Source organism: Ammodytes marinus, assembly GCF_949987685.1.
Source record: "Ammodytes marinus genome assembly, chromosome: 5".
NCBI classification, from domain to species: domain Eukaryota; kingdom Metazoa; phylum Chordata; class Actinopteri; order Uranoscopiformes; family Ammodytidae; genus Ammodytes; species Ammodytes marinus.
The window spans coordinates 32,589,764-32,606,020 of record NC_137234.1 but is presented as its reverse complement, the minus strand read 5'-3'; the positions used below and the strand labels follow the sequence as shown (position 1 = coordinate 32,606,020).

At 42.0% G+C, this 16,257-nt stretch overlaps 1 protein-coding gene across 2 annotated transcripts in view; it reads right to left on the bottom strand.

Moving 5' to 3' along the window:
- LOC307250935 (guanine nucleotide-binding protein G(o) subunit alpha) overlaps positions 1–15,504 on the bottom strand; it is a gene marked incomplete at its 3' end in the record, with an annotated part of 105,556 nt that extends 90,052 nt beyond the window's left edge. For both annotated transcript variants that reach the window (XM_080028213.1, XM_080028212.1), the window contains exons 1-2: positions 14,766–15,504; positions 13,710–13,752 (exon numbers count right to left, since the gene is read on the bottom strand). In XM_080028213.1, coding sequence (XP_079884339.1) covers positions 13,710–13,752; positions 14,766–14,883 — 161 coding nt within the window. In that variant the 5' untranslated portion in view covers positions 14,884–15,504. The remainder of the gene's footprint in view (positions 1–13,709; positions 13,753–14,765) is intronic.
- Positions 15,505–16,257: the final 753 nt, after the last annotated feature.

Below are 16,257 nucleotides of genomic sequence, written 5' to 3'. Positions count from 1 at the left end.
TACAGAAAAGCAGGCATACAATAAGTGAAATTAAAAATTCATGAAAAATGTGGCACTTACACAATAGTGCTATATTGCTTATTGTCAGCAGCATTATTGGAAGTGGTTCCAGGAGCAGATGATAACATCACCTTAACAACCTGTCAACATGTGTTCTGTTAAGGGCAATTTGAGTGACTGGTAAAATTACAAAACCACAGGGCTGTTGGAAAGAATCAAGACAGACAGAGGCAGGGACTAAGATAAATAAGGCCTCACAGGTTTAATCACGTTGTCCCAGGTACAAGGTTGAAATTTAATTATTTAGCTTTCCTGATTTCCCCTGTGTCTATATTAATTGCTTACTTCAAGAGAAAATGGAAGCTCAATCATCTACTGGAAATTAAGGTATGGGGTCTTTTTGTTTTCCAGCAACCAGAGAGATGGCTCTGGCTCTGGCATTTTATTTTACATTTGAGCAAACGTTTTAACCTTTTACAAGGTAACTACAATCCCTAGTTTCAGAAATGCTCCGTTTTAATGCCCATCTCTTTAAGCCCCACCTTCCAAAAGGCCCAGTATGCTCTGATTGGCCAGACCCAGGGAAAAGGCACTGCCCACCAGCTCAATATGGCCGACTGGCGATTCAGGTGTACGTGGGGTTGTGGTGGCTTATTACAGGTGGAGTTAGTGCTAACTTAGCTTGGTAATGGTGGGCGTGGCCTCCACCCTTATGACATCATAACAGGGCGGGTTTTGGAGCACAGATTTTCAGAGAGGTGGACGAGGAGAAAAAGAGAGAGGGTTGTTTCTTCTCCTACTTTGGAAGGCTCTAGCCAAAAGGGAGTGAACCCATATTTATGTTGAGAAACTAGTGCATTTTGCACAATAGGTGATCTTTAAAAAAAAAAATAATATCTGTAATCATTTGTTGAATTAGTTTGAACTGATTACATGTTCGACTCAATTTGTTTAAACTTTGTATTTGCCATGATAGAAGCATAGCTGGACATATGTCATAAGTTTAGCAATTAATCTAATTCCCAAACTTATGACATAACCCATGAGCCTCAGCTGTACGTTGTGTCTTAAGCGCTCATTTTAGCAGGCTGACACACAATACTATTTTACCAGCCTAACATTAGCATGTTAGCTTGCTATAGCGACTAGGTGTGTGCACTTGTACACCTATAATGAAATTAACACATGTCTAACATTGTGACAAAAAAACAAAGGTTGTCACAAAAAACACGAGAAGCATTTCTTCTTAAAGTTCTAAAATCTCAAAGAGTTCCTATTTCTTACATGTGAGATACAAACCACAAAAACACATGCATTCAAACATACACACTTCCAGCTAAAAACCCAACCACATCAGCTGACTTCATATCAGCTGAGTGTACTCGCTGGAACAAGACTCCTTTGTCTCGCAGTGCACTGAACTGACATGAAATCTGCCAAATACAAAGGTCTAACGCAAAAAAAGCACACACACAACCTCATCAACATAGGCACACTAACAGAAACACAGACAGAAAAAACACACTCAAGTGTGTACAAGTGTACTGTACAAGTACATGCACGCACAAACACACACAATTTCCTAACACAAAAGCCCTTTGTTTTTTTATAAGAAGCCCTGATTAGCGCGTGGACCACACACACACACACAGTCATATTGACCTGGCCTTATACAACTGTGCAGATTGAAGAAAGATGGTGGACATGGCTTGGAGCAAAAACTGCTCTCAATATTATAATAAAAAAAGCAACAGGAGGAGAGAACAAAGCCTCTTTTCCTCCAAAACTACCAGGAACGTTTCGTTCCAGGAACTACTCTTCAAGGAGCTAATAGGCTCATGCTCATGCTCTAGTACAGGGGTTCCCAACCTTTTTTGTTTGAAGGACAGGCATATTAATAAAAAAATAAAATACTGGTCCCCGTTGCTCATTTTAATGCAAGAATTGTAATGCAGCGTAACATTTTGTACACATTTTTCGGAAATCTAAAGCAAACAGATGAATTCACTTGATTAGTTTGATCTTTGTTTCTTTCTATGTACCTACTGCACATAGGTACATAGCTGAGTGGCTAACTAGCTGTCGTCGGACTGATTGGACTTTGAGTTTTTGAAATGGTCTAAAAGCATCCAACTCCAAACATGTGGGAATGGGCTAGCCTGGCACCGCCCGCCTACCTACTTCCGCCCAATTTTAATTTCCCTTTTTTGGCGGTCCAATCAGCGAACAGAGGGAGTGGCTCAGAAGCTGGCGCATGACATACGTCACGACCAAACGTTATGCGAATGGTTGGCAGATCCAGCGTGGCACTGGGCAGATCCAATAGTTTTAAACTTCAACTGAAACCTGCCTTCAAGTGAGTTAACGTTTATCAATTGAACGATTCCAGACCTTCTGTTCAAATAATATGAAGTATGATGGTCTAGTAGGACGAGGCCAGTAATGGGCACAATGTGGAAAGTAGAAATGCCGGGGTGGAGTCGAGTTGACAATGGGAGATGCAAAACCAAAGCAAGAGTGGACGTTTCTACATCAGGATGCAGGTGTGCCTATATGCTTTGAAAAAAGTTTTGCTTGTGTGTCGTCCGCCTAATCCATTTACAAGGCAATCAGGATTCAAATGCTAAATACACACACTGTTATCAATGACTGCTTGGACATGCTAGCGAGCACATGCAAAACAGATGTTGCCTAGCTGTTTTTTTTCTATTTTACAGCTCACTGAGGCAACCAATCAAATCATTCCGGTGGGGAGCTGGCCCACGGCTATATTTAACCAATGAAGGGTGACTATCTGGCTGACGGACTGTTTGAGGCAACCAGTTACAAGACTGTCTCTTCATGCAGGACTTGAGTTGGTGCCAACATGAGTGCCTCCTCTCTCCCTTCCTCTCTCTCTCTCTCTCTCTCTCTCTGTTTTTCATTTGTTCTCTCAGGGTCTTATCATCCCAGGGAAAGAGAGGCTAATAATTATCGAGGAGAACAAAGTCCAGCAGGAGCACCTGTTGTAACCCCGTCTTCGTCTCTCTCTTGTCACTACCTCTGGCTTGCTTAATAAGTGAGAATACAGTCTTTCACTTGCCAATCTGTCTCCTCTTGCTCAAAATGGATTCGCTCATTCACACTCATCCTCCCTCTACCATTTTCTCCTCTCCTTTTTTTCTTTCCACACGTCTCCCACCATCAATTGAATTGTCCTCCCTCGTTGCTTCTGCTTGCTTTAAAATTCTCCCTTTTTCCTCTCCTCCCTGAGTAGTCGAACCTCTCTCTCCATCATTCTTTATCACTCCTCTATTCTTCCATCACTTTGAGTCCTTTGTATACCCACTTGCGGACTGCTCTTCTCTCTCTCTTTCCTTCTTTCTATGCACAAGCCATTTCTTTTCGTTCATTAAAACTCCCTTTCTGTGTTGTCCCTTCATCCATAACCCCCCTCCCTCCCTCTGCACAAAACACAGCCACCTTTTTTCCTCCATCTTCCTCCCCTTCCCCCTTTTATTCTCCCCTTATGAGGCTTAAACCTAATTATCTCCTGTTCTAGAGAAATCTCACACACACACACACAGTGGGAAAAGCCTGTGGGAAGCAGTGCAGCCGCAAGGGACGGACAGCGTTTGTTCTCCCTTCGGCCGGTCGCCTCCGATCATGTCAGCGTGGCACACACACACACACGCACGCACGCACGCACAATAAAGCCAGGAAAGGGTGAAGAAGACAGAGTGAAAAGCTCTGTATATGCACATAGCAACTGACTGACTACATCCCATATCTTAGTGGCAGAGCAAAAAAAAAATTCCAGTGCTACCAAACAACAATCTAAACATTTGACAAAAAATTCCATCATTAAATCAATGCAAAAAAAGATCCGAGCATATTTACTGACATGAAAGGCTGCGACTAATAGTTTCAGGAAGTCTAAGAGCTCTTTGGATTGTGAAATTCTTTCTATAAAACCCAGTGGATAATATCAGTCTGAGCAGAAATGAAGTGTTCGGGAGAAGGGTTTCCACTTGACAGCACTGTTCAGTATGTACTTTCATTCACAACAGCTGTGAAATAATCGCTTCTAGGAAATACTCCATGGAAAATGTTTCAGATACGAAATCTTTATCACAAACTGAAACCCCTGACAATTTGGTAACCAAGAAACAAAACACAATACAAGAAAAAACAACAGCCATCTGGTTCCAGATTGGAGGGAGGCAAGCCATTAGAAACACCTTTATGTCTAAAGACATTCAATCAGAGAGCACCACAAAATATAATCTTACAAAACAGATTAATACATAGAAGGCAAAAAATATAAAATATCAAACAAATACAAAGATCTGTTTTTTCTGGCAAAAAATAAAAACATCATCTATTCTAAATGATACTGAACAAGTCTACTCAGGGCAAGCCTTGTTATATAAGCTAGAATGAGTATATCCAGTCCCAACACGCACCTATAAACAAGGACCATGATGTCATGTTAGATCATTGGCTCTCTGGCTGTCTCTATCGTAGCTATTCCTCACTTGTAAACTGTCACGTCTCATGTTTACATACTTTTATTGGGGTTGTAGACTGTTAATGATTGGAAGGCTATTACCTCAATCGGGTATGAAACAGGGTCATGGTACGACTCCTCTGGATAGCAGGTGGCCTAGGGAAGTCAGGAAGATTCACTGTGCTCACTTTTTTCAAAGCACCTATACTCATCTGGTCCCACTAGCTAATACACAAATATAATTCACCGGGCTTACGGACAAATGAGAACAATTTCAGATTTTAGAAAAGATCTCCAATTTTCAGATAGACTCTTAGCTAGGGGATATAGCTAAACGCATCACACTTCCAAAACAAGCTAGGTTAAACCATGTTAGCTATATTTAGATATCAATTAAATCATCAAAAAAAAATCTAAAATAATGAGTTAGACATAACATTCACTTTCTTTCTTTATCAAGTCTAAATAGATAGGGGAGAGTGGCCTAAGTTGTGCCACTGTTTACTCAAAGTGACTTTAAAGTGAGGCCTTGACAGTAAAGTCTCCAACTCAAATATGTACATATATTTCAGGGTGTTGTGCATCCCTGGCAATAAAAACTTTGGATCTGGAATAAACTGTTTAAGAAATATAGCTTTCGGGAAAAAAAGTTGTCTTGTGGCACAACTTGCCCCCTGTGTGGTGTAAGTTGTGCCACAAGAGAGAATACCATGGGGTAAATTGTGCCATTGATATATATCTCATAAACTGTAATGCAAGACAAATCCATTAGACAATTACTTATTTAAGGTTTATTTAAAGTAAATAAAGTAAATATTTTACAAAGATTGAAGGACAATTTTCTTAAACAAGACCTAGCAGATCTAGGTGGTTTTACCTGCTAATCTCACACTGACAAAGTCACCATCACCATCTTTCTGGCCATCTGAACTCTCATCTGTGGTGTCGTTAAGTGGAATGGAGATGTCAGTCTCTTCTGAGCTACTGTAGACAATCACTTTCTTTTGGTGACCAGCGTATACAGCCATGCCAATGGCACAACTCTCAGAAATGTACTTTGCACTAGCTGCTCCGCCCTTGTAGAACCAACTGCCACCTGGCATATGCGATTCCCCCTCCATTTCTGCCTTTAAATCAAGGCTCAAAACCCATCTGTACACCCTGGTTTTTCCTCCCCATTAACTATCTTACCTCTGCACTACTATCTGTGTTTATGTGGATGTCTGGGCTTTATGTCTTTTATTTTGGTTATTGCTATTTTACCTTAATTTTTTACCTACTGAATGCACTATGTACAGCACTTTGGACAGTGCAAACTGTTATAAATGTGCTTTTATAAATACATGTTACTTACTTACTTATAACTCACCTAGGCCCTCTGGCACAAATCACCCCATCCACAGAATTTTGGATAATAAGCATGATGCAGCAGTATAGGGCTGACATTGTGCTAACTATATAGACACAAAGTGTAGCATATAAAGCTCTAAAACATGTGTCAAATGTTTTCAAACGTGTCTATAATTGTTCAGACACAGTAATCAAAAAACCTTGATCATGGAAATTTTACTTTGAAAGGCAAAACACAGTTTTTTTAGCTTAAATGTGCTTATATCTTATTCCATGTTTCTCCCTTCTTTACAGGAAGAGTTAAATGGATGGCTCTTCTTAAATATGTGGTCACATTTCCAATTTCTTCTATGGTTTTCTAGAAACAAGGGGTGGCAGAACTTCCTCACCGGCAGAACTTAGGTCACTCTCCCCTATTTGAAATGTGCGGGGATGTTAACAATAAGTAATATTCTCGTAACTTTCCACACAGCAAAATTGGATCCCTGGAACTCTGTTTGAAGTTAGAAAGCTACCCGTTACTGTTTTCACTGTTGTTGTTACAGCAGCAGGGCCCACAGTTTGGTTTACGAACTTATTCTAGTCCTTGTGTGCCTCAAAATATTTAATACAGAGAATTACATGAAAATATGTTTTGTAAACTAACCGCAGGATCGACAGATGTAAACAAATGTTGGCTCTGCTCAATTATATGAAAAACTACAATCAAACATTATTCAGACACACAGCCTGTTAGAGAGGTCAGTTTGCCAGCTGGGCAGCAAGAGAACCTTTGTACACATCTAAACCGATGGTGTCACACATAAATGAGATAGATATGATGCTCACACATAATCCAAGTCCCTTGGGTTGCTGGCCCAAATATTCCATTGTCTGATAGTCTTACACAAAAACTTGATTCAGTTGTTCACACATTTCTAAAATCCTTTTCACTTTAGATTCCACCTTTTTCTGCACACTCATATGGTTGCATATTTGCTTTATCATTCCCTCCACTTCCTTGTTTTACAGATAAAGCGCTGCATCTTCACACTTTGGTAACTCACTCATCCGAACATAACGGTAATCCCCTTTCAGTAGTAGGGGTCCTTATTGCTCTTGTTCACAGAAACACACACACACCAAAATGCACCTGTGCTCCCCGATGAGATGTTATCACTCAAAGGTTTTTGTCACTCAGTGATTGCATCATCGGAAACAAATAATCTGTGTTTCAAAGGAAAGTTTGTGTAATGTGTCAATTACATAAAATAACATAGGGAATAGACTTCCATTGTACAGAGCAGTAATAGACTTCTTATTTCACTCACTGAGATAACATGACCAACTCGGACACACACCACACTATAAAATCTAACTCTAAATCTAATCCACTCATCTGTGTCTCTCTCCCTGAAGAAAGCTAGAGCACACACACACACACACACACACACACACACACACACACACACACACACACACACACACACACACACACACACACACACACACACACACACACACACACACACACACACACACACACACACACACACAAAGACACAAGTGGTCACTGGAGCACAGCCCCAGATGTTCAAAGCACTGTGAAAGAAAATGCAGTAAGGGCTTCCCACTCCTCTGATGCGGTTCCGGAAATAGCAGAGTGTCTCTGAACAAGAACATAAAGGCTTCCCTAGCAGGGCGCTGTCCACCACTTGAAAGGGGGCTTCACTCTCTATAATTTCACATGCCCGTTGTAAAGAAATTCAAACACAAGTCTACTAAATATATTTCGGAAAATATACCTTTTTCAGTTTAGCAAACCTTCCTGCATTTACAGTATTTGGAACAGTGTTTGGATCACACTGCATCTTGTCTGCCAGACACAGTTCCATCAACTCATGCATAAACATACGAAAGCTTAGCTAGTGGACTGAAATTAGACAACAGGAAAACGTAGGTGGCATTGGCTAGAATGATTTAAAGAAGTGTGTGTGTGGTGAGAAGCTGACAGGAAACGCGTTCTGTCAAGACATACTGTAAAATCATTTTAAATTAATAGAAGTGGTCTTATCCAACCATGATGTGTGCCTTTGGCACGAATGAGTGTAAAGCAGCAACAACCTCATGGTTCGCTTCCTATAATGTGTGCAATATTATAATAGTTCAACACTATATGAACAACCACAACCTATATACATCACTCCCAAGTCACATGTGTGATCTACAATAGTCAGATGTGCTTAAATGAATTCAGTTGCTCCAAAGGTTATGGCCTTCTATATATACACTCAATGGCCCTCATTTATCAATCTTGCGTAGACCAGAAAAATGGGTGTACGTACATTTCCACGCAAATCTCGGCATTTATCAATATGGACGTGAGCGTAGGGTACGCTCAAATCCCACGCCAGCTCTCAGCTCGTGTACGCAAATTTGAAAACAGCTTGGGACTCGCAGTGCAGGCTGTGCCGGGTAGCCGATGACTTTGTTGGACAATTATTAGAAGATAATACAAATGCAGTGCAAATAAGACCGAAATAAAGATATTAATCACTTAAAAATGAGCCGCTTATGGTGTGCAACTGAGTAGGAGAGCTGATTCAATAGTGCGCACACGTAAAGGCAGTTGTCTCCGTTTTGGAGCAGCTGGGGGGACACTGAGGCACGGGGGCTGCATTCATTCAAAATGTTAGCCTAAGTATTAAATATGTAGTAGGCCTACACTGCTCTTTATGATACAAAAAAATACACGGCTGACGGCACAACATTCAGCTTAACATTTTATTTATTTGACGCACTTTGTAGATGTTAGTTCCTCTTTTAATGTGTCATTGATGCTAAAGCGAGCGATTTATTTCCACCTTAACCGGCACGTTTTTCCGATCTGCTGGTGGAGCAGCTCAGCAGGACAGTGGGCGCTCTCACAGCTGATCGCTGCCGGGTCGGCTTGTGCAGCTGACGGCCGGGCTGACCACTCGTGCCAAGCGCATGCTGTCATACAGTAAAACGCTAAATGTGTTATTTTTAGTTTTTAAAACCCTTTTGAGTAGTGCTATCTAAAAGGGCCAATACATTCTAATCATTCAAATCTCTGCAGACCTCTATTTATTTTATGGGGACCATTATCGGACAGTTGGTGCGTCTTTTTCTCCTCCACCACTTATATTATGCCCGCAGCCCCGCACCCCCAGTTGGTTGCATTTCAGAACAGCAACACGCTTTTTTTAGTGGCGATTTTGAGTCAACACCAACGCTGTTGACCGCAGCAGTTATTTCCTTCCTAACTGCTGCCTTCTGTCGTTATTTGATGCTGCTTGTAGGCTAATGCTCCGAAATGAAACTCTTTTTTTTCTACTTTCGCTGTTATTCTGTCAATTTCTACTTCAGGGAAGTGCCGTATTGCGCATATCCATGTCGCAAAACCTTTGGGCGAGGCCTCTAAACTGAGAAAATATAGGGGCGTGGTACGATTGTTTTCAGCCGCTGCATTTATCAATAATTGCGTGGCGTACGCCGAGATTGGCGAGATACGACTGTTTGATAAATCCCACGCGATACCTGGCGTAGGGAGGTATTTGCGCCAGAATCTGCACCAGTTTCCACGCAAGTTTGATAAATGAGGGCCAATGAACCCACTGGGAGCATTGGTCAGTGTGCAAAATGTGCTAGCTGAGAAACAGGTTATCTGGATCCACTGAATCAAGTCCTCATGTGATTCGTCATAGGTCGAAACACAACTAAAAGCTTATTATCGGCTAAAAAGCACTCGGTCGTCTGTAATATGAAGAAGCAGAAGAGACTTTAGAAAAAAGCATATGTCACCACAGGATTACAGCTACAATGATAAGGGGGAGAGAGATATAGGCCTACTGTTGATGTACCAGCTGATGAGCAGTCGACCTTAAAGAACTCGAGTAAATCCTACTGATATATTATAGGATTATATCAGTGATACAGAAAATACAAAAATACTATTGACGAAGCTGCAATAAGCACCACAGCTAAGTCCCTAGGAGCCTTATAAGGGCATTATAATGATACCATAAGACAAAAGAAAACAAGACAGCTTTAATTAAGTCACTAAACTAAGCTAAGTACCAGAGCCTCACTTTACATCCCTACAGGGGTAAAACAGGAGTACTGTGGTGGTATTTTAGCAGAGCTTTATTGGCTGACCCCCTGGTTGATTAGTAGGCCTTCACAGACACTGATACAGCCAACAAGCTACATAGCAGCTCAACTTTACCCATTTCCCATCGACGCAAAATCGGGGCTGGTTCTGAGCTAGTGCCAAGTCGGGAAACAGTTTTTGGTTTCCCACCGCCAGAGAACCGGTTCCCAGCCTGAAAAACTGGTTCCAGAGCGGCTCCAGTTTTGAGCAGGTCTGCTAACATCAGGGGCCGGGGATGGATTATCCTGACCAACCAGAACAAATAAAACTTCAAGCCAGCCATATTTAAAAAATACAGCTACTTTGAGACGTAAAAATAACTTAATTACTGAACGTAGTGATCAAATCGACCACCGAAAATATGCTGGATAGGTCATGTTTGGTTAACAAAGCAAAGCAAGAGGTTACACGTGTAAAAAATAAGATGTATCCGCCGCTATTATTGTGCTTAAAGCTAGCGCTAGCTTTAGCGTTTGCCAGGAGAGCAGCGATGTCGGGCGACGTACACAGACGTTGTTGCTCTCTTGACGGCTTGAACCAGTTGCAAACCAGCCCCAACACCAACCCAGAACTGGAACTTGGTTTCCGTTGGTGGAAAAGGGGTACTTGTGGCTAAAGGCTGCAGTCGTTGTAACTGCTGGTGTAATGACAAAATAGGAGCTCTACTAATGTCTAGGGTGGCATCTCAAAACATCAATACAAAACTCTATTTCTAAAACCCCAACACAAATAAGAGAAACACAGAAAATCTCTTACATTTGATAATCAGGAACTGAAGAATTTCTGGGCATTTTTTTGCTGAGAGAAAAAAGGTCTTAAAGCTGGGGTGGAGGATTTGGGGAGAAAATGGCAGTTGGGATAGAGATTATAATTCAAATACCTCAACCGCTCCACTTGTTCTCTTTGGTCTCTCGCTCTACACCAACAACATCATGCCAAAGTGAATGGACAGTCCCAATAGCCAATAAGAACATGGAATCGGAGCACAAAGTGTACAGCTCATGTTAACTTTGACCAATCAGAAATCATATACCCCAGCTTTAAGGTGATGAATTGATTATCAAAATATTCTGATAATTTTTTTTGCCACTCAACGATTAATGGATTCATTGATTCAGCACTATTCTACAGTACAATACAAAAATACTGTAGTCAAACTGAAGTACGCTTTGATCATTGAAACTCCCTTGTACAGTAAGGAGGATAGTAGCAGTATAGCAGGAATATAATCGTACATTTTTGTTAAGGTGTTGGAAAAGATTCAGTTCCCTGCACCTGCTGTCTATCTTCATAAACTAACCTCTCCACATTGTCTTACTGAAGCTTTCGTTAAAAAAAAACAACAAAAAAAGCAGTATTTACCATTTCAGCAGCATTAAAGCTCTCATATTATACACTTTACGGTACTATTATACACCATATTATATGGTCCCTAATACGTTTTTCTTTAATTGTTTGCTGAAAAAAACTTTCAGATAATTTATTGTACTATGCTAATGTTAAGCTAATCTCACAATGGCCTATTTTTTAAAAAGAGCTGCAGCTCCCCTCGTAAATATACAATCTTTGAGCTGCCCCCGCCCCCTGTCCGGAAGCGAAGCCAGATACGCCTCGCCCTCTGTCTGTCAGGGCCGTGGACCAATAAGAAATAGGGGTGTGGGCTGCACAGTGGAAGCTTCTGGCTTTCCAGTTTGTGAGGTCAGAAAAGGGGAAAATTCTGACTGGAGTATATTGGGGGGGAGGGGTGGGGGTTTCAGAAAGGGGGAGAGTGAGAACAGGAGAGATTGTTATTTTTTAAAATATTTTGGCAGTCTCTAGGCACACCGTGGACCCATGGATATGTTAGAACTCGGGCTGTCAAGTGATTAAAAAAATTCATCTAATTAATTACAGGCTCTGTGATGAATTAATCTAAATTAATCGCATACTTATATGACACTTTTATACCTGTTTGTAAACAGCTGTATAGCCTACTACAGTTTGTTTCTCTGTCTCTCTCTGTCTGTCTCTCTCTCTCTCTCTCGCGCGCTCGCTCTCCGTCTCTCGTAACTTCTGTCTCCTCCCCTCAGCCAGCTTTATACATGAACTAGCGCCGAATTTTCTCAAAAAAACAAGCAGACAAAATTACGACTTTCCATCTCCCACAACAGACAGCGCTGCACTGCCACCATTTCGTAGCCTACTCATAGGCAAACATATTGACACACACACACACATACACACACACACACACACACACACACACACACACGGGGCGGGTGCTAGACAGCTAGCAAACAAAATTGGAGGAAGATTGAGAGATATGGCCTACCTACTGTTTTGAACCTAGCCTACATTGTTGCACCCACTAAATAAATAATGCACGGACACTGCGGAGAATTAAGTAAGATGTCTTCCTACCTTCATGCATCCCATAAACCGTCCATAGAGCCCTCGAGTCGGCCCCTTTCCCTTGCTTCTCTCTTTACCTTTCTCCCTTTAACCCACGCGCCCGGCCCGGCGAGCTACAGGTGCAGCTCCGCACCACTTTTGCACCGGGTCAAAAGGCATTATAGAAGTGCGATTAATCTGCGTTAATTTTTTTAATCGCGTTACTTTTTCTGTGATTAATTAATCGAAATTAACGCGTTAATTTGACAGCCCTAGTTAGAACACATTTAAAAAGTGCATTTAGCATAATATGTGACCTTTAAAGTGGACAGCAAATGCACAAGTGTGTACCTAGGGGTCATTTCTGCAACCCAGATCACAGGACCATTGATGTGGAGGAGGAAAGCAAAGTAGATCTGAGGCTGTATTATCCTGCCCTTTGGCATTCATATCCTAGAAAACCATGTGATATCTATTAAAGATTGCCTCAGTCAACAACAAAAAACCTTTACCAATACTGAGGAAAAACTAATAGGAAATGTGAGTTTGAATTTGGTTTTGACATGACGACTACTAACTAGATGTGTTCCCAGATTACAACAAACGTTTAACTAGGTCTGTTGTCATGGCCACACCTCAAATCTGAGACATTAACTAACACAGGAGAAGCAGCAATGTGAAACCAGTTAAAAGGTGCAACAAGAACTTTGAAACATTTCTGAAACAGTCTTATGATGATGATCATAAATTACATTTAACAGCAAACGAGACCATCAGTGCAAAGAATGCTTCTTTTATATAGTTTTTCGTTATGCCTTTGTCATGGGTCACTACCGCTTTTGTCCAGAGGGGGTGAAAGAATGAACACAAACTGAATGTTCCTCTGAGAACTAAATGCTACATCCATTACTGTTAACTAAAGTGAAGATGGGTGAATGGGCAGTGAGTGACATGTTTTATAGACAATATAGAGTTAATGGGCCACCCTTTGGGAAAAACGACCACCCATGCACAGCAGTACAGTCTACTACATCCAATTTGAGACATCTTTCCAAACCACATACAGCAACACCAGATGTTTGACATGAGTTGAAATAGTGACACTCTGGCAGACGTTTCACATGGCCTGTTAGGGTTTAGTCAGGGGGTACTGAAGGGTCCACACAGTCAGGCTATTGGAAGTTAAAAACATGTGACAAAATCAAAAGGTGCCATCAAGCTACAGCGGAGATCAGGATGTGGTGTGTGTGTGTGTGTGTCTGTATACGTGTGTGAGATATACAGAAATAAGAAGCATAAACAACACCACACTGAAGGGTTATTAGACTGTGATTATTAGAAACTTACTTCATCTGTTTGACGATGGTGCTTTTCCCTGACTCTCCAGCCCCTGAGGGATAAGAGACAAGAAGACAATGTAAACAGGGGTGTGTGTGTGTGTGTGTGTGTGTGTGTGTAGGTTAGTGAGAGAAAGAAAAAGAGAGAGAGCAAGATAAACAGAGTGATAGAGAGGAGGGGATGGGAGGGAAAAAAAGAGAAAGAAAGGGAGAGTCAGCCTCTTTAAATCCTATAAGTGAACGAAAACAGCAGCAGATGGGTGGAGATAAAGAGATGGAGAAAGTGGCTGGCTGCTGCACCCTTTCTTCCTCCAGCCTCTCGTCCTTTTAATCGTCTATTCCTTCCTCCCATCCCTTCTCTTTTAACTTCAAGTCAAAGAAGTAGATAGAAAACAATCACAGGCTACTTGGTTCTGCCCACAAATCAATGGATCAATGAATCCATCTCCCAGCCCAAACCAGTGAAGCAGCAGAAATGCCTGTGCTTTGCCCTCCATTGCTGCAGACTGCCACTGCAGCTATCACTTCTGATGTAGGCTAGTTCCCATCTACACTACACACACTGTCAGATTCTGCAGAACAACATTTTAACCAACCTGGCAATGTGCGCATAGCCTACAATCCAAATAAGGTAGGCCTATTACTAGCAACATGGCCAAATAAAACAAGACAATGTAGGGCCTACTGCCTTTTTGACTGTGTTTTCGTTCACACCTTTTTGGTCTATTGGCTCTTGATAGACGTCATGCTTACAGAGGCTATTCATTTACACAACTGTCTTCAGTGACGTTCATCTCTTACCGCCACCACTACCACTTCCCCAACACACACACACACACACACACACACACACACACACACACACACACACACACACACACACACACACACACACACACACACACACACACACACACACACACACACACACACACACACACACACACACACACACACACACACACACACACACACACACACACACACACACACACACACACACACACCACCTCTCATTTCAGTGCCGTGTCTCTCTACTACAGGCCCTAACGGTGGCGTCTCTTACCGAGCAGCAGCAGTTTCACATCTTTAGCCGCGGTCACACCGTCCTCCTTGAGGTTTTTCTCGATGGCTTTGCTCCGGTCTAGAGCCGCCCTCTCCTCAGCGCTCAGTGTACATCCCATGGCTAGAGAACACAGCTTGAGAGCGTTAGCGGGATCCAGGGCAAAAATTGGGCAATTAAACTATGCTGTGAAATGTAAAAACTTGGTCGCGGAACCAAAGCAGGTTTCAAATCCGTTTTTCTTTCCGTTTCCCCTATTTCTTGGTTAATTTCCTCCTTCTCTGTGCTGTAGCCTACCTTCGAACCCTCTTTCTCTTTCTCTCGCTCTCAGGGCAGCTCCCTCTTGCAGCCTGGGACAAGGCACCGTTAAATCATTTAAATTTTGGAATCCACTCGGGGTTTTTGGTCCGCGGCAGTAGAAACAACACAATGTCGCCACTGCAGTTGTTGTGTTTCTCTAATGTGTCCGTCCGTCGTTTTAACCTCCGTCTCTCCTCAATTTTTCTCTCTATAAATCACGGTAACGGTCCTCTTCTCGTTTTCCAGTTGTCGATAGTAGGCTAATGTGTTACTGGGCGGCGGCAAGCTGCGTTCGCATCGTCTGTTGCTTCCAGCACGGCGGCGGCTCACAATGGACTTAGTTCCTCCGTTTAGCTCCTCCGAGGCGGGCGGCGGGGACTCTACTGCCTCCCGGTAGCTGTACTAAGGGCTCGGTCGTTCGTTAGTTTACTCGTTCAATTGCAGGTTGGTGACGTCAAGACAGTTAGAAAGAGAGAGAGGGAGAGAGAGAGAAAAAAGGAGTGGGTCGATCATCTGTGCTCCCAGTGGCGGTGCCTGGTGGTGCACTATTATAAAGTGGGCCTACCTGTAGCCTACTGGCTTTTATGGTTAAACAAGTGTGAAATAGCCTATAAAACACAGTGGCAACATAACTGCAAGTGTAGCCTACAAGAAATAGGTCATTTAGGCCGTATTGATAGGCCTACAATTTGTCAAGAAGGTCAATAGACACAAAAAGTTACTTTACAAGCTTAAACTTGATTTTCGGTCGATCATAGCCTACTATAGGGCTATTTTATGCGGTCACAGGTGTTAGCATGATGCAGCCAATTTGAGCCCAAGTGCAGTGGCCTCATACCCACGATTCTTTTATTATTTATTATTTTACTTTTTTTCATTATGTAGTTTCATTTAGGCCTATCTATAGGCCTATTATAACAGTGATTCTTGAGAAGTGGGACAAAACAGGATGCAATGTTGAAAAATTAAATGACATGTATAGGCCTACATCCAACATATAGGCTACTAAGCTACTGAGCTGAGCTTTGACACAACCTCCCAGCTTTTGTCCTTTTTATCAAAATGGGCTTTTTACCTTGCCATTCCTTATCAAAATGGGAATTTTAGCTTGCCATTCCTTATTTTGTGTCAACACCATCAGACACCAAAAACACAAATTAATTTCCCTCAATTTATGCTAGCCCCTTGAGATGTA